Consider the following 18,540-nt stretch of genomic DNA (forward strand, 5'->3'; position numbering starts at 1 on the left):
AGTGTTATAAAGCCACTATGAAAGTCTCTGTGAAATATTTCACAAATGTACTGAACTAAAGCAAACTTTAGTGACTCGGATCGACCCAGTTCTGCAGCCAGATTTAGGCACTTGACCTACAAACTGAACCGAGAACCAAGTATGATTTAACAGACATTACCAATAACTGGGAGAGAGCAGCAAGTCCCTTTCATATAATTTGGCAATTGATACATGTGTATATGAATCTGTATAATCCGAACAGGGTTCATAAAATAAATGAATTAAACTGGCAGTTTGTGTCTTGCTTTCACACTTGTTTAACAAACGGTTTTATTTCTGCTATTAGGCATCAAATGCTTCTAATGAGACAATTCTTTCACAGATCGCAACATGCACACGTTCACGGCATTTCAATGAGGAAAAGATAGGCTATCAAACTCTCTCATCACACTAAAACACATAACACATACGCAAAGAGAACTCAACAGTGCTCAAACTGAGAAAGAACGCAACTTTTACTTTTGTTAGCTTAAGGACACTTTAAGAATTGTATGGTTTCATATAAACTACACAGCGCAGCGGCGACGTCCATGCTGACAGACACGGTCCAGCATGATTATCAGAGTTATAGGTGATAGATAATGGAGCAGATCATTTGAATGTAAGGAAAAAGGCCACAAGGTGTTGAAAAAGTGATGTTCCAACACTTTTCACATGAGAACAGAGATTCAGGGCTTCATAAACATCTGTAAAACTCACGGCAAACACTCAATAAAACTGGAAGAGGAAGTTCTCCGGCAATCTCTCTCCTGCGCTCAAAACCTCTTCAGATTTTCCATTCATTTGAAACAAAAGGCTGGCTTTCATAGCGTTCAAGATACAATCCACACTTAAAACACAGTAAAATCTTTAATGAGCTCTGAGGCTTATCACAGATTTGAAACTGAAACTAAAAGCGGTATCACCATTGTCGCACGTATTACGAATTATATCGGTAACAATAAGGTAGCCATGATAAACCCAGAGGCCCCAAACTTGGCCAGTTGGGCTCTTTATTAGGCCTGGGACAATAAATCTATGCATTGTGATTCGTGGATCAATTCTGAGATTTTCAGAATGCATTGCAATTCTCTCTCGAATCGATTAGTTTTTAACAGCAGATGATGTTTTAGGCTAGTTTTTTAACCACACATACTCGGCTGAGTAATGCAAGTATTTAAATGTAGTTGCTCATCGGCTTTTATGATACAAGATTATACCTTTTCAAACTTTATGAATGATTATTTTAGGTTCAAGTGGTGCATGTGTAAGGAACTGGAAGCAAGCAGAATACACAGTTTCTAAAGCACGCAGTGCCATCTGAGCCTGCAGGGGGAGCCATCATTTACTCCCCTCAACCACTGTCCATGAAAAATACCACAGACGACAATCAAATGCAACCAAAAACCAAAACAACGCCCTCAAACTAGTTGTCAGCATCATCCAAGCCTGCAGGGGGAGCTCTCACAAACATCTCAAACATAGACGCTACAAACAATTATAAAATTATCCTCAAATTACATTCACACACAGTTCTTCCTGCTCTCAGTATCAAAATGTAAAATCACACAGCTAAGGTCATTTGAAAGCTATGTTGTGTAGCAGTCCTTGGCCACCTCAGCCTCCTTATACTGGACTTGCTCACTGAGCTTCATAGTAGCGATCAGGACTGAAGGGCTAAAGGTTAACAATTAACAAAGGACACTTGTCAAAAGCTTCTGTCCACACTGTGTTTGTGTTTCATAAAAAAGCACAGACATTATGTTAAATAGGGTATAATTGTGTTCAGGGCCAGATAAATTCTTCATCTTCTGAGCTGGACTCAACAAACCCCACAACTTAACAAGTGAGTGGATCGCGCAACATCTGCTCTTCACGTCCATCACAAAACCTTCAGAAAACCTCTCAGTTTGGCTAAAAGTCACGAGCACATGGATATAATGATTGATTATAAATCTATAGTTCATTTTTAAGATGCAGACCGGTAAAACAGGAGACCAATAAAACCTGAACCATGCCATACAACAAAGTCTGTCTCTGTGGTTCTTTCTGCAGTTATCAAATCTGTTTCTCTTCTAAAGTTCAGAGTGGAAACAGAGCATCACATTTAGGGCAGCTGCTCTCTGTCTTCTTATGAGGCTTTAGATTTTCTTGCTCTTGGCGAGGTCTTGTCATCTGGTTTCATGACTCCATTGTCTGAGCCCCCTGTCAATGAGAAATAAAAGCTTTAGCAAAGTCAACCATAATTTGTATCGATCATTTTATAGGGATAGTTTACCCCAAAATGAAAATTAGCTCATAATTTACTCACCCTCAAGCCATCCTGGGTGTATTTGACTTTCTTTTTTTCAGACGAATCCAATTGGAATTATATAAAAAAATGTCCTGGCTCTTCCCAGCTTTATAATGGCAGTTGTCCAGATTGTAAAGCAAAATCAAGTGCGTCCATGCATCATAAAAAGTGCTCCAGTCAGCTCCGGAGGGTTGATTAAAGGCTTGATTAAAGTCTGAAGTGGATTGATGCGTTTGTGTAAGTATAATTGCCATATTTACTCCTTTATAAACGTTACTCTCTAGGTTCTGCTAATTGTACATGTGTATACTAAGGATGAAACACTAACCAGTTTCATGATAAATCATGATTAAAATCCCCACGGTTAGTTAAGTTAGTAACGTTTCTTATTTTAATTGTGATTAAATCTATTCGATTACCACGATTTGAACAACTCAGGATAAATAAATATTCTGCAGCATAAAGCACAATTTTCGTATGCGCAGAGTAGTTTTGTTTTGTGTGAAAACAAGGCAGAAACCTGGGAGGTTTTAAAAGTGTGCTAAGGGTCTTCAGAAAAGATTTGATGGCATTTGTTTTTATCTTCGCTCCATGTAGTACCTAATGAAGTAGTGCTTTGTCCACGGAGGTTACAGGAAACAGCTCTAATTCTGCTTTACATTTAGCCTGTCTGCAGGTTTTGTCTGCCCAAAAAACAGACTGAATTTGCATGACCTGCTGTAAATGTTGACCAGTTGAAGAAAAACAAGTAACACATGTAAACAATTGGGATAAGGTATCTATAATTATTTATGTAGCAGATAAAATACATATGATCATTTATTAATCAGTTATTTTGACTTGACCCTTTTCTATAATTAAAATCTGCTAGTCTCTCAAGAACTAAGGAAGCAAAGTTTCCTTACTTTAAGTAAAGGAACAGCAGTCTTCTCTTGGCTTACATCGAAATCTTCCAAAAATGTATCTTTACAAATCTTCGTTTTGTACTTTAATTCATGACCAGTGTTTTTGTTTTGCTCTCTCCGCTGCACTTCCATGTTTATCACTTCTCACCGGACCTTACACTACGTCCCACGTAATCCGCTGATGAACACTCATGAATTCACACAGTTAGTAAAAGCTAGATTTTATTTTAGCTACGGTTTATTAAGTTTTAAATATGGCAATTTTTCTTACACCAATGCTTCGAATCACTACATAAGGCCTTTATACAACCCCCGGGAGCCATGTGGAGCACTTTTTATTATGGATGGATGCGCTTTATTGGCATTCTTTTGGACCATTGCAGCGGTTCTCAATTCCAGTCCTCGCGCCCCCCAACTCTGAATGTTTTGCATGTCCCCCTTTTTTTAAACACACCTGATTCAGATAATCAGCTCGTTAGAAGGGAGCATAATGCATGAACTGTGTTCCCATTGACATGGTCCCTACACAGAGTTCATTGCTCCCTACTCCCTGAGCAGAAGAAATCTGTTGAAGTTTACCTCACTTCAGAACATTCATTCACGGATTTGTGCTGCGCAACGTCTTCATACGGACAAGTGTGACATCGTTAACCGCTGTATATAAATACAATTTAAATTCACATCTCGCACTTCAATGCAATTATATGTTTGAATAGAACATATAGGTTCGCTTCAAACTGGAATCATGGCAGAATATCCTGTGATGTCCACTTTTGAACGTAGAACAAACATCTGAAGCATAAGAGAAACATACAAAATGTGCAGAGCAGGGGGGCGCGAGGACTGGAGTTGAGAACCGTTGGACTGTTGAATATCACCCATTCACTGCCATTATAAAGCTTAGAGGAGCCAGGACATTTTTAAATATAACTCTGATTGGATTCATCTGAAAGAAAAAAAGTAAATCAATGGGTAATGTTCATTTTTGGGTGAACTTTCCCTTTTAGTATGTTAACAGTGACAAGAGATTTCATCACCGATGTCTGGTGCTGAAGAATTTCTGGCAGAAATTAGTCATCCAGGTGTCTACCATTATCCCGTGGTGTGTTTAATATAAGACAGATGATGAAATTATAATTCATAATTTAGATGCTTATTTTCTCAAAGGAAAGTTTGGGAATATCTAAATCTCTCCTACATTTAATCGCTCATTATAATTTATGAGGCTGTTAAAGGTGCATTCGTTAGTAGTTTTAAAGTTAGTTCACAATTATAGTTCACTTCCAGAATACAAATTTCCTGATAATTTACTTACCCCCATGTCATCCAAGAAATTAATGTCTTACATTCTTCAGTCACATAGAAATTATGTTTTTGCGGGAAAAACATTCCAGGATTTTACTCCATATTATGGACTTCAAAGGGGGCCAACAGGCTGAAGGTTAAAACTGCAGTTTCAGTGCAGCTTCAAATGGCTCTCCATTATCCAAGCCGAGGAATAAGGGTCTTTTCTAGCAAAAACAATCAGTCAATTGCTTTAAAAAAGAAAAGAAACACGCATAGCGCAGTCATGTTGGAAAGGTCACACGTGACGTAGGCAGAAGTACCGACCCAGTGTTTACAAAAAGAGCGTGCAAAGAAAGTCAAACACCCTTTAAAACAAAAAAGGTTAAACACCGGAGAAAATGAGTTTTTCACCCTACCCTACCTTTCTGAACCGGAGCACAGACAAAGAACTAACCGCACGCAACCTTTCCAACGTCATTATGTATTATGTGAAGATGAACTAGTGCAAGACCAGCATTTATGGTTATAATGTTAATGTTTTAGAAAATGAGTGATGGCTTCACTAGACAAGTCCCTTATTCCTCGGCTGGGTTCGTGTAGAGCTCTCTTAAGCTGCATTAAAACTGCAATTTGGACCTTCAGCACAATGGAAAAAAGTCTTTGTAACTGAAGAAAAACAGACGTTTTCAAACAACTTTGATTACATTAGGGTGAGTAAATTATCAAGAGATTTTTATTCTGGAAGTGAACTAATCCTTTGACCTCCCTGTTCTTCTTGTAAGGCCCAATAACAGAATGGTGTTAGATGATACACTGATATTTTTGTCCAACAAACAAACCAGACAGAAGAGTAGATTAATGTCAGTTGACTTGAACTTGAAAAATGGTGTGTGCTGATGTCTTTCCACAGTTGAAACAAGATCCCTTCTGATGTTCGTTCATATTTATTGTGTGCTATAACCAGTAGAGGAAGATTCACATGCCGCTTGAACTGAGTGTTCTGTCAGCCAGTATTTATTGTTTGAATTTCTTTTAAAAAAAATGACAAAATTTGAAAGATATGACTGCTCTGTCTTGTCTGTCGCTGCGTTGTTAGTGTCCTCTCTGCTATATATTTTCCACGGCGTGAGAACATGATGTGTGGCGTGAGAGCGCCATGGCTTGTCCGACATAGCAACAGTAACTAAAGGGGGCGGGTCTTTGTGAAGGGTCAATTGTAAATGACACTGACACTAGTTTTAAGGTCCATTCACTCTAAGAACGATAACAATAAATAAAACTATATTAGCATCAATACCAGTGGAAGATATCATCAGTTCATTCCAAGCGCACACTTGTCTGCCGCTTTAAATTCTCAAGCTCGTTATAGTAGGATTGTTTCTGATTGGCTGTCAATGTTTTAATTGTTCAGCAGCTGAATAAAAATCATTCTAAAAGTGATTCCAACGATGTAATTTCTCTGTGCCTTTTTCGTCAGAGCTGCGGTGTGGACTCTGCCATTCTTTAATACTGACAACGATTTTTAGAACTATGTTTATCGTAATCTTTATCATCCTTGGTGTGAACAGGCCTAAAGTTTTAGAGAGCACACTACACAATTAATTACCTTACCCTTGCAATTTAGATGCAATTTAGGCACCACTACTCAGGATTTCCTTAGTCATGATATCAGTCCACGCAGTGATGTTTACGCTCAGTTTTTCTCCCTTCTTGGTTCAGTCCCTTTCTGCTTCCTGATCCATACAGGTTCTGATTCTCTTGTTGGTGAAGCACGATAGTAATTGTTTCCCATTCTCTAACTGTATGAAAATTCTCTTTACTGTTTAAATCTGCATATCAAGTCGTTGTACCATAGTGAAATACACTAACGATCTGCAACCTACATAATTAAAACACTTCTAGAATATTATTATGAGTAGTTCTTCATCTCGTGTGAGTGTACACCATTCAAACTCTTCACAAATATTATTTATTTCTTAATGTGAAAAAATGTGTTAAATTAGCACCAAACTACTGAATGAACCTTTAACACCGCAAGCATGGGACTTACTTTAAAAGCCTGTAAAGAACATTCTTAACAGGCAAACATATGAAATTAACAATTAGTTCCATTCATCTACCAGAGATAAAATGTGTGCTTCATATCCTACAGTTGTTAATATTGTAGAAATTCAGTCTCCCTTCACTTCTGCATCAACTGTGGTTTTCTTTCATAAAAATCTTAACATCTTAATTTTCGCTAGTTCCATGAATGCAGAAACTGAACATCATGATCTTATTATAATGACTTTCAGGAAAGTCTCACCTCGTGAGTCCTTCTTGCTGGGTCTGCTTTTTGGGCTGACAGCTTTCTTCTTGCTGGCCTGGATTTGAGATTGTTCTCTCCATTTTTTCAGCTGGAAATTGATGAATTTCCACATCATCCAGGCCTGGGTCAGGCAGATGGCTGACAGACATGTCATCCTAGAAAGTCATCATTCACAAATATAGCCTCAGAATATCTCAAATTTGATTCCTACCCTCACTGTTAGATCCTGTCTTGGATGGGAGAGCTGTCTCAGTCACATCAGCTAAATCTTGGATCCCTCAGGGTTCGGTGTTTGGCCCTCTCTTATTCTTGATATACACAACCACACAGAGACTAATCATTCAGCCTCATGGCTTTCCTAACTTGCTATGCTAATGACTTAAAGTTCTGCCTGTTGTTTAAGCCTTAAGCCCCCAGAATACAAATACAATTATTGTGAACATCTGATACATGGATAAAAGAAAACCACATACAATCTCCTCATAGTCCTGCCCAGAAGGTCACCACTAGGGATGGGTATTGTTAAGGTTTTAACAGCATTCGCACTCTGATCAATACTGCTATCTGATCCGGTACTGTAAAGCCCAAAGTATACTTCACTTTCTACATGTATGCTAGGTTATGCCTAGAGTGCACATGATGTGAATTTCACCATCAGAAAAGTACACACATACTGTATGTGCACCTCCCAATATTTTTAACTGTGCATTCAATGAACATGCAGCTCTCATGTGCACTTTAAATTGTTTTTGCTTAGTTTGTCCACAAGGTGTCAACACTGAATCAGGTTGTTTCAGGTCGGAAAAGAAACGGAGGAGAAGGTACAAGAACTACTGAAGGTGGGAAAAATTAGAGGAAACATTGCTGACCACTTACAGATTCCCACTACATAACATCAGCCTGAACTTTACTGGCCAGCTCTGGACTACTGTCCTCTCCTGTCATTACGGTCTCTTTTGGATAAATCGCTTGTATTGTATCTGTCTGCTAAACAAATAAAAGTATATTTCACAGAGCATGCAATCCAGCTGACTTACCTGACAGTCAGCACATTAAAGTTTCCTTCTGCTAAAGAGAATCCCTGATTATCAGTGCGGGACAGGCCGAAACCAAACGTCAGGACAGAAACGGTGAGCGTCAGGAGACGTGTGATGACAAACAGCAGAGCCCAGAGTGTGAACCTATGAGACAAACACAGGCCGGGCCTCTTAACAGCAGTCTGAACAATCATCTCAGAAGCAGGCGGACGTTATATAAAATTACATGACTATATGACAAGAACTATGTGGAAATAAGCAGAATGATGTGAGAGCTCAAGACAGGACGTGAACGAACCCTTTCTGCTTGTTTTCATCACTGAAGTAGAAGAGTCGTGAGGCGTGGAAGAGCAGCTCCACCAGATAATGTGGCACCAGAAGAACCAGGCCCAGACGGTGGAGACTGAGAGAGACACACAGGAGTCAGATTCACTCCTCAATAATTCAAACATACATGTTCCTTATGAATTAACCACTACCGCTGCACTCATCCAGCATGAGCTGTGCTGTAAAAACTGAATCATATTTTCATATTCTGTGCTGTGGTTAGTTCACAGTAATGACAGATTAAATTCCCTTCAAATGATTTCCAAAAGATTTTCACCATGATAATGGTATTTTTTTATATCCCTATTAGGTGTAAGCATCATCTCGTCAAATTCTTGCCTTTAAGACATTAATAATAATGAGCTGAAGTGCAATGCTGATTAACACATCTGTTTGATACACCTCAAAGGTGACTTGAACATATTTACACATTTAGTTTTTTATTTTTTAATGATGAAATTATACTAAAAGTTTTATTTTATAATTAAGTTATATTATGAAATTAAAGGCGCCAATGGGTGGTGGAGTCGTGACACTAAGTTATTCATTCAAACTATTTGTTCAAATGGCTAATTAATTGGGTCATTGAATCATCATGAAACTGGTTTGTTCAAAACACAGATTCATTCATGTGCTCACAGATACAAAATAAAGCAAAACATTGTGTCTAAAAATGTATTTCAACATGTTAACTTGGTTTTATAAATTCAATTCACAATCGTGCTGATATCCAGGAAAACACCAGGCTTGTTTGTGTGATATTGCTGTATCATTTGATATAAATATAAGACAAAACTCATCGCTTGTACAAGCTTAAAACCACAATTACGATAATATTGTAGATGATACATCTCACAGTTGGAGTCTTGATCTTGGGGATGTCTAAATAAACATGTCCTTGGTCTGGCTTTCCTGCATTTTAAATGGGATAATTCCCAGAAAACGAGTAAGAACTGCACAGCTACTTAGCCTAAATGACTAGAAAATGTCTACGCATTTGAAATAATTGCTGAAAAAAAAAGGAGAAAAAAAAAGAAAATCACCATTTCATTTGATAAGGACCTTTTTGAACTAGCAGCTTTGGGTCTTGGGGTCTATCTCTAGTCTCATCGTACAAGTAAATTCACACTTACTTGAGGACATAGGCACCAGTGATGTGAAAAATATAAAGGCAGATGTAGTACAGTTGGCGTGGAATATCCTCCTAAACACAGAAATAAACACAATTTCAATGTAGTAATCTGAAACAAGAACCATGTTGTATTAGAATCCATTTCTGTCAACTATCAAGTATCAGTACATATTGCACAAACTAAGCCTTACCTTTCGTACTTTCTGAAAATACAGTTCAGGAAGAGCATGGAGCCAGTAGGCAATCTGACAGATATAGAAAAACTTCACTTGGAAACTAAAAGACAGAAAGAGGTTTGTAGATGATCATGTCAAATGCTTACAAATACTAATACAGACAGGTTACAATTACAGCAATTTGATTTGGGATTTGCAGAGTTGCTCAGTGTTTTGTTTTTTTTGATAGTTTAATTACAGGCATTTAAGATCCTACAGTAATCAAGAATGGACAATGACGTGTGCAATAAATTAAATGTTTACTTCATTACAACAACACTGAGGATCTGTCAGACGAGTCTCTTGGGGAACCATGCATGAAAACATTCATTAAAAGATTCAGGTCAATCCTGTCATACCACAATACATCTGCAGATCTACTAATAAAGCTGGAGAGAAATGCGTTTCTAAATAGTCAAGGGAATAAAATAATGCTGAACAATTTAAAAGAAGGGATCTTCGCTGTAACAATGATGTGGTGTTGACTTATTAGAGATGAAGCGCTAATGCAACGAAAATGCTCAAACAAGCAAGGGTTAGTGATCTGAACCGGCACATAAGCAAAACTACTGAATTTAGGCACACAACTGATCATTAGACACAAAAACTTTTTAATAGCGGGTTGTTAGAGCTTCACACTCACGCCATGTGGATATGAGGATAACCTTCCCAAAGAAAAGTGGGATTTGTCACAAACTCCTCCTGTTGATAAAAAACAAACACAGTCATTTGTGTGTACAGCTGAACAGCTGTGAGACATCCTGTACAGATCTCTTACATTGGTGAGGATGCTGCAGCCCCAAACGAAGGAGAACGAGTAGAAGGTGGCCAGCTGTCCCGACTCGTTGAACTTGCTGTGTTTGGTTTTGGACAAATGAAGCCGACGATTGATTTTCTATGGAGACAGAATCAGGGCAATGTGAAGAAACCATTCATGTATCTTCACTGATTAAACTGTCTGACACAGGCTTCAAGCACCAGATGACAAAAATAAAATAAACTATTTAGCACAAAATGCATAGGATTTTAAAAAAGCATCAATAATGGTTTTCTATTTTAATATACTTAATATTATTCATAGTTCCTCCAGTCTTCAGAGTCACATGATCCTTCAGAAATCATTGTAATATGCTGATTCATCATCATCGCTGGAAACTATTGTGCGGCTTAATATTTTTTTAATTATACTTTTTTTTAGGATTGTTTGATGAATCAAAAGTTTAAAGAACAGCATTTATTTCAAAAAGAAATCTTCTGTAACAATATACACTACCATTTAAAGTTTCTTTGAAACCAAGGATATATTGTAATCGATGATAGTGACAGGCGATCATTAACTTTTTTACCAGTATGTGTGTTCCCTGGGGATTGAACCCACAACCTTTTGCGCTGCTAACGAAATGCTCTACCACTGAGCCACAGGAACAAGAAAAGATTTAAGAATGTCCCAAATAATGTACAAATGAGTTAACATGCTCAGTGCTCCATCTTTATTTCAAAAGCTAAGAATGCATGACATGACTTACATCGAGTATGTACTCTTGAATCAGGGCATGAAGGATTATGGCAATGAGCAGGTAAAAGAAGACTGTTGCGATGTCCTTGGGACCGTATTTGTAGTAGTTGACAGGCTCACGCTTGTCCTCTGCATCTGAATAAACCCAGGAAGCCACAATTATTTCAGCTCCACATTATGCACTCATTAGGGGTCCGAGCAGAGCGGCTCATTTAGAAACGCTTTCCGCTAATTGCCTCAACTGGAGAATTTGCGAGACCTGTGATGTCCCGACATTTCGTCTCATTTCCACAACTGATGACGCCAGCTGGGATAAGTGTTGAAATGTCACGAGTGCCAGAAAAACACATTCAGTTGAGTTGAATAACTAGATGTATCTGTAGATATTCCTCACATAAATCAATTTATTCATTCCCGTACTTTTCTTCACAAATACAAGCCACTTCAATTATTAGTTGTAACCCAAAATGCATACAAAGTTTCCAGTTTTGGTCTGAAAACGTTGTCATGTAAAGGCCCCTGAGTCATATAAAATTGGCAATTGCGGTCATATTTATGTCAGCTCGGACCCCAATGACTGCACCTTACAGTTTTATTTTAGTTATGTGTCAGCATCTTTGAAAGATCTAGAGATCGTACCCGTATCCAGGGTTAGTGTGACATTATACTGGACTGTGATGAACATGATTGCAAATTTTGCGGTCACCTGCAATAAAAACATAATTAAATTAATACATACAAGCATACACAAACATATTGCAAAGGTGTTGCACAAGTTTACCAGTCCCAGATGAAATACTTCCAGTTGTTCTGGTTCAAAGTGCAGCGACATCAGAACAGAATCAGTGATCAGACTGATCCAAACACCTTCAGATCATTGTATGATACAGCTTTTCCACATCATGTTTACATGCAGAGGTAGACAAGACCATTAACAGGACACCGTTCTGTCCGTATGAGAGTCAGATCATGCTTTCATCATTTCATTTAGCACGTTTAGTGCTGTTTAACAAATATATTAAAATAACACTTGTCTTGTTGCAGGCAATTCAATGAAGGGATTGTATTAGGAGCACATTATGATTTGTCTTCTAATGTTTTCTTATGCTACACGGACACCATGGTTTCAGGACAGAAGTGGGTGTCTATGTGGCATAATGCAACAGAATGCACTGATGCATGGTAATCATGTTATTATCATGTTATTATACGAGTGTAAGAGTCAAACATTACCTACAATGTGATCAACATGTTATTATTTCTGTATAAAAGTCAGAAATAACCTAAAATGTGATTAACATGTTACTATATGAGAATCATTTCCAATAACCTCAAATTTGATCCATGTGATTTGACCTAAAAATGTTTAATGATAAATAAATAATTATAAACCTGCTTGATGATGTGTGTATTAAGATTGTTATTTGCTATTAAAATCAACCAGGTCATCAGGTGCTTGATTCAAGCACAATTTTATGTTTAATTTTTATGTTTAAAATTATGTTTTCGTAGGAGTGTAACAGTAACAACCTCAAACATGATGGTCATGTATCATATCATATCATATCGTAGTAAGCAGTGATCTCAGGCGTGATGAGGAGGTATGACATGTGAAATCATCACCTCGAACATGAGTCCCAGCAGGATGACCATGGCCACACACGACACCATATCCGCGTGATTCTGGAGCACGAACTCGTGGCTAAGCACGGGAGGACTCTTGCTCTTCTTTCGGAAGCCCATCGCTCTTCTGTCGCAGGAACAAACTCTCCTGATCGCTACAGAGACTCGCAGCTAACGCAGATCTCGGGGAAATTCACCCTAGTCAGTCATGAAAGCCCTGTGCTGCTCTCACACCCGCGTACGACGAGCACCGGAAGCCGTGAAGCGCCCCGCGGAGAGCGCAGCTGCCGCAGTAAAATATTAAAACTAATACAATTTTCTTTAGAAAACAGCAGTTGAATACAATTCTAAGACTTTTTTCTTTATATTTTTTGAAAATTAAATTGTTCTGAAGGATTTTGTTAGAGAGAGAGAAAGAGAGAGAGAGAGAGAGAGAGAGACTCGTTTACACGGCTCCTCACATCACAGGGTTATTAAAAATAAATAACATTAATAAAATGTCTCTAAATACCTTAATTAAAAACGTTTTCATTATTAACAACCGCGCATGTACCGTGGGCCTTTTATTTTGGTTTAGGTTCGACTTAACCGGAAGTTTCTTTCTTGTTTCACACATGGCCTTTACGTAAAAAAGATTGGGCTTGTGACTGAGCGGACGTTTAGGTATGATCAGTTCAACGTTTTGCATCTATTTTATGACATACACACATATATATATATATATATATATATATATATATATATATATATATATATATATATATATATATATATATATACACACACACACCCGTTTCGCTGTTGGTGACTGTTTGTTTATATTATTCTCTGAAAACAGACTTTCTAGCTTAATCATACAGTCAACAGTGCCTTACTTTAATATCTTATTAATATAACGCAAGTCTTTTATACTGTATTCAATTAATTTATTTATTTCTAACCCACAAATTTCTAGAGCTGGTAAAATGCTCTTATTACATAGACAGATGCTAATTGTTATTACCAGTCTTTGTAATGGGATTCCAGTCTCATTTACAATAGTAATATAATGACACCTGTTTTAAACAGATATGGCGGGAACAGATATGGACCCTGAGGTGGCTCGGGGCTTGTTTGAGGAAGGAGCCACGCTTGTTTTACTGGGTGTTCCCGAGGGAACAGAGTTGGGACTTGACTACAAAACCTGGACTTTGGGTCCTCGGTTCCGTGGGGTGAAGATGATTCCTCCGGGACTTCACTTCCTCCACTACTGCGCCACTAACTCCAATGGAGCGTGTGCTGAAATCGGCCCCAAAACAGGCCTGTTTCTGTCCCTGAAACCCCGGGAGGTGCTTGTAGCCCACTGGAACAAGAGAGAAGAGGATTTGGAGTTCTCACAGGACCCAGTGGAGGCCGATCGCATACGGGCCAACCTCAGAGAACTGGACGGCTTCCTGGGCCCCTATCCCTACGACACGCTCCGCAAGTGGGTCTCCCTGACCGACAGACTGAGCCAGGAGGTAGCCATCACCCTGCAGCCCCTCAACGGGAGGGTGTGTGCCTTCAGCGACGTCATCCCAGAGCTGAGGCTGACCCACACTAAAGACCGCGAGGAGCAGAACCTGCCCCGCAACGATCAGGAGTGTCAGAGCATGAAGGAGGGCCTGGACAGGCTGCCACGGATGAAACTGAGGGAAGGCACGGAGCTGCGCTTTTCCAACATTCCCAAACAGGCGTATCCTCCGGGAGCGACGCCGGCTCAGATCACCCAGTATAGTATGGATTGGAGTTATGCTCTAAGCTGCGTGCTGGAGAGCTATTATAAAGAGCAGCCGCTCAATATACTGGGTGAGCACTGGTTAAACCAAACATCCTGTTAAACCTGAAAGGATGCTCATTTTGTTATAAAAAGCCCATAAATGTAATTGTATTCACATCTAGTTATGTAGCTTGTGGCCTTGTGATATTATACATTGTCATTGGTTTTGATCGAGACAAGGGGAACGTTTAGAAATCTAGTTATGATTTGTGTACTGAAATATTGAATGATAAAACGTCACTGTTTGTCTCCATGTTCGCAGGAGAGCTGCAGTTTGCCTTTGTTTGTTTCCTGGTGGGGAATGTGTACGAGGCCTTCGAGCACTGGAAAAGCCTGCTGGCTCTGCTGTGCCGCTCCGAGGAGGCCATGAAGGAGAGGAAGGAGCTGTATCTGGGCCTCATCGCTGTCCTCTACCATCAGCTGGGAGAAATCCCTCCGGACTTCTTTGTGGACATCGTGTCCCAGAACAACTTCCTCACCTCCACACTTCAGGTGCAGTTCACTCACAGTTTCCCCTCTATTATCCCTGGCCTTTTTAAACAATAACTTAATGAAGGTTACGACAATAATAGTGAATAATTAAAGATTTGAGAAAGATAAGCCTTGGTGTCCAGGTGGAGTAAAGCTACTCACCCGCAGCTCTTTGTTAATGCTTGCAGTTTCATGTGAAAATATATCACAGTATGGGATCAGAATGGGTTGAAATGCTGGATTAAAGCCAGACGCGTTTGCTGTCGTGATCAGAGATTGGTCTTTGTCAGTCAACATGTATACTGTTATGCATTTACCAAATTGTGGGTGTTTGTCAGTCTAACTGATGTTTTTAGCATCTTTTCTTTCTGTGGTGCATTTCAGGACTTCTTCCAGTTTGCCAGCAGTCCCGGAGTCGACAGCACGTTACGGAAAAGAGCAGAAAAGTTTAAAGTCCATCTGACCAAAAAGTTTCGTTGGGACTTCGATGCAGATCTTGATGAATGTGCTCCAGTGGTGGTGGAGCTTCCAGAGGGGGTCACAGTGGACTAATGCTGCTTCACCAGGTCCACGTCAGTGCCCTGTACACGGTGTTTGAAACAGCAGCTTTATATTGTTTTCACAGACTCATTCCTCAGATACTCCAGCATCTGGATATTATCCTGTCACTTCCTGAAGAAATATTAACCTTTCCGTTGTATTAATTAAAGCTAATTATTTCACTTGGTCATTCTTTGGGTTTTTGTGACTCTGAAAACCATGTATGAGCACTAGAGGGCAGGCCAGTACACGTGTAAGTCCTGCTCTTTGCAGCTTCGGTTTGTCTGCATGTGTGTCTGACTTTGCAATATCATCAGCACAACAGACAGAGCTCAACCTGCCACTCTTTTCAAAGCTACTTCTTAGAGGTGTTTCCCAAGACAAACATCACTATTAATAATGCTCACAGAAGTATTAAATGTCAACATGAACTAGAATCTTAAATTTGAAGCTTCAGTTTTACGATAGTTGGGAATTGTTTGGCACAACTTAACATTTTCTTGGCATCAGTTATTATGTCTTTAATTCGTTGCATTGATTTCAATCAGGTTTTCTGTTTGTTTAACTGAGTCAAGTGATATTTTTTAGTCTTCAGTAGCAGGAGGCTGTCCATCACACTGAGCTTTTTACTCCATTCAGGGTTTTTATCAATGGAGCTGCCAAAGCAAACACAGACCCCTCTTTTACCATCATCCCACCAAATGCAAACAGTCCAATTAAAAAACTGGACTATGTATCCAATTGTCAGTAGATTTATTTCAAGTTGAACATCATAACTGACATTGTTTTATGCAGTTTACAGTAGAATTGTTTGCATTTTAATAGTTTATCAAAGATGGCCGTCAGACTGTTCAGGTGTGATTTTGTTCTTGTAGTTCTAGCCATTTCATCTGTGCAGGATAGTCAGACTAGTTTTATTGAAATTAGTGCCAAATATTTTCATGTTGGACAGTCATTTTTTTGCTCATGTCTCCTGTATTCCAGATTCTTCTTCATAATGTATAATGCTTTAGAGAAAAATACTAAACAGTGCTCGGATTTGCCAATATGCAATCAAATCAGAGGATTTGATACAAATGTAAATATTTATCATTGTTATGCCATCCACATTTATTTTATAACTATACCATCATCAACAGAGTGAAACATAGCCACTATGTTAAGACTGTCAAGCTAGTTTAACCAGCTAGCAGCTAGCCAAGAGGTTCTGATTCAGATTGGGCAAATCAACCGTTTTCTAACTGACTTCAGAGAGTTATGACCAGTCTTGAAGAAAACAAACTAGTCTAAGCAGTTTATGCAGCCGGCCCTAGTCGTCAGTGTTTAATTTGATCTCATTTGTCTGTTTATGAGACCAAGTTAATACATTAATCAACTATTCAACGAATCTGTAAACTAGTTAAAGGTTCACAGATCGTTAGTCAACTCATGTACTGAATCACTCGAGCGTTAACTATACACGATGCAAACAAACTACAAAACACTTTGGAAAAAGTGCTATATCTACCTATCAGTCAATTGACAAAGATCAAGAAATACATCCTTTTGTTTATCAGTGATGAATGTCTTTATTAAGATTGACGACTGAACTCGATGTGCAGTGAACGACTCAGGTAAGGTATATTTTACCAACAGAACAGTTTTACATCAGCTGACTATTTTTTATATTTTATATCAATGAAAAATAAAAACAGTATGAGGTTGGTTCAAATGTAGCCGACTTAGCTTGTAGTGTAATTAGCTGTTTGAAAACAGTTTTTGGATGTAGTTGATGACAATTTTACTAGCCACATCACTTCCACAGTTTTCAATTACTTTTTGGTTCTGCACAAATTTGTTTCAGCATTAATCCAACCCCTTTCTTAAAGGCCACACAACACATTTTGGTTGTCTCCCATATTATAATATACTATAGCTGAATAAGGACTCTGTCTTCACTGTTTGTACAGCTACTGACATTATGACAGTGTGGTGTGATTGAAATAATAATTGCAACATTTGGAATCCGTGTTTTGCATTAAAATGGAAATGAATACCAATAAATTAATGACCAGCCAAATAAATTTAGATCCTGCCCACTTGTAAGAGCGGAGTTGTTTTGAAATGGCTCTTTCTGAGTTATAGCCTCGTTTGTGAGGGTCAGATGAGAGAACAGGCTAAAGGGCTGAAATGTGTCAGTCAGTATTAACTAGTCTTTGGTTTGCTTTGTCTCTCAGACACTTTCAGAAAGAAACTGTCACTGCCTGCATGCAGAGCTCAGCTCGTAATCTAAATGCACGCCTCTGTCCCTCTCTTTCCCATAATCCCTGTGGTTATAATAGATGGGTGGAGTTAAATGGATGCTTCTTTCTATAGCTTTGCCCTTCGTCCCAGGGAGCCAAAGAGCCAGCTGCATGCCTTGCCTGCTATAAACCTACAAAAACAGGTTGATAGATGTCTAGATTATTCATTAGGCTGTGTGTTATTTTCCCAAAATTACTTAAAAAACACACACTACATCTGGACGTGCAGCTTTGATATGTTTTGAGTTTTGGTCTCTGTATGGCACATGCAGATTTGATGTCTTTAGCAGTGCTGTTGTGCAGAATCCTTCTGTTCGTGGACCTCTGGAGGGTTTGACTGATGTATTCAATACTGTTTGCTTTTCATATGGTTGCTTTCTAAAAAATCCACTTTTAATGAAGTACAGAGAAAGTGCAGATTGGAGTTCAGTTGACATTCTTAGTTGTGACGTGTCTGACAAAGTGGAGAGATGAATTGAGTTTTGTTTGAGTAGCAAGTAAAGATGATCTGCTTGTGTGTGCTTCTCAAACAAGGCTACATCTTCGTGAGGCTGTGTCAACAGTTACATCAGAGAAATAATCTGTGTTTATTACAGTTATTACAATTCGGATCACAAAGTCTGCAGACATTTCTGGAAATTCACTCATTCATTCTGCTCAAAGGGTTACTCCACCCCAAAATGAAAATGTTGTCATTAATCTCTTACCCCCATCGTGTTCCAAATCCGTAAAAGCTTCATTCCTCTTTGGAACACAATTTAAGATGTTTTGGATGAAAACCGCGA

The 18,540-nt window shown here is 38.8% G+C and overlaps 2 protein-coding genes across 2 annotated transcripts; one reads left to right on the forward strand and one right to left on the reverse strand.

The window, feature by feature from the left end:
• Nucleotides 1-1,378: 1,378 nt before the first annotated feature.
• On the reverse strand, nt 1,379-12,936 carry LOC132128838 (translocating chain-associated membrane protein 1-like). The gene is made up of 11 exons (XM_059540204.1): nt 12,665-12,936; nt 11,681-11,747; nt 11,052-11,176; nt 10,304-10,420; nt 10,169-10,227; nt 9,502-9,586; nt 9,312-9,382; nt 8,150-8,254; nt 7,852-7,995; nt 6,812-6,969; nt 1,379-2,226 (listed from the first exon to the last, which is right to left on the reverse strand). Exons 1-11 carry the CDS (start codon nt 12,782-12,784, stop codon nt 2,153-2,155), a joined length of 1,125 nt encoding a protein of 374 aa, XP_059396187.1. The 5' UTR covers nt 12,785-12,936; the 3' UTR covers nt 1,379-2,152.
• A 236-nt stretch (nt 12,937-13,172) lies between these two features.
• Nucleotides 13,173-15,663, forward strand: aar2 (AAR2 splicing factor). Its single transcript, XM_059540203.1, has 4 exons — nt 13,173-13,327; nt 13,733-14,491; nt 14,725-14,954; nt 15,318-15,663. Exons 2-4 carry the CDS (start codon nt 13,735-13,737, stop codon nt 15,483-15,485), a joined length of 1,155 nt encoding a protein of 384 aa, XP_059396186.1. The 5' UTR covers nt 13,173-13,327; nt 13,733-13,734; the 3' UTR covers nt 15,486-15,663.
• Nucleotides 15,664-18,540: the final 2,877 nt, after the last annotated feature.

This window comes from Carassius carassius, chromosome 46 (assembly GCF_963082965.1).
Source record: "Carassius carassius chromosome 46, fCarCar2.1, whole genome shotgun sequence".
Lineage (NCBI taxonomy): Eukaryota > Metazoa > Chordata > Actinopteri > Cypriniformes > Cyprinidae > Carassius > Carassius carassius.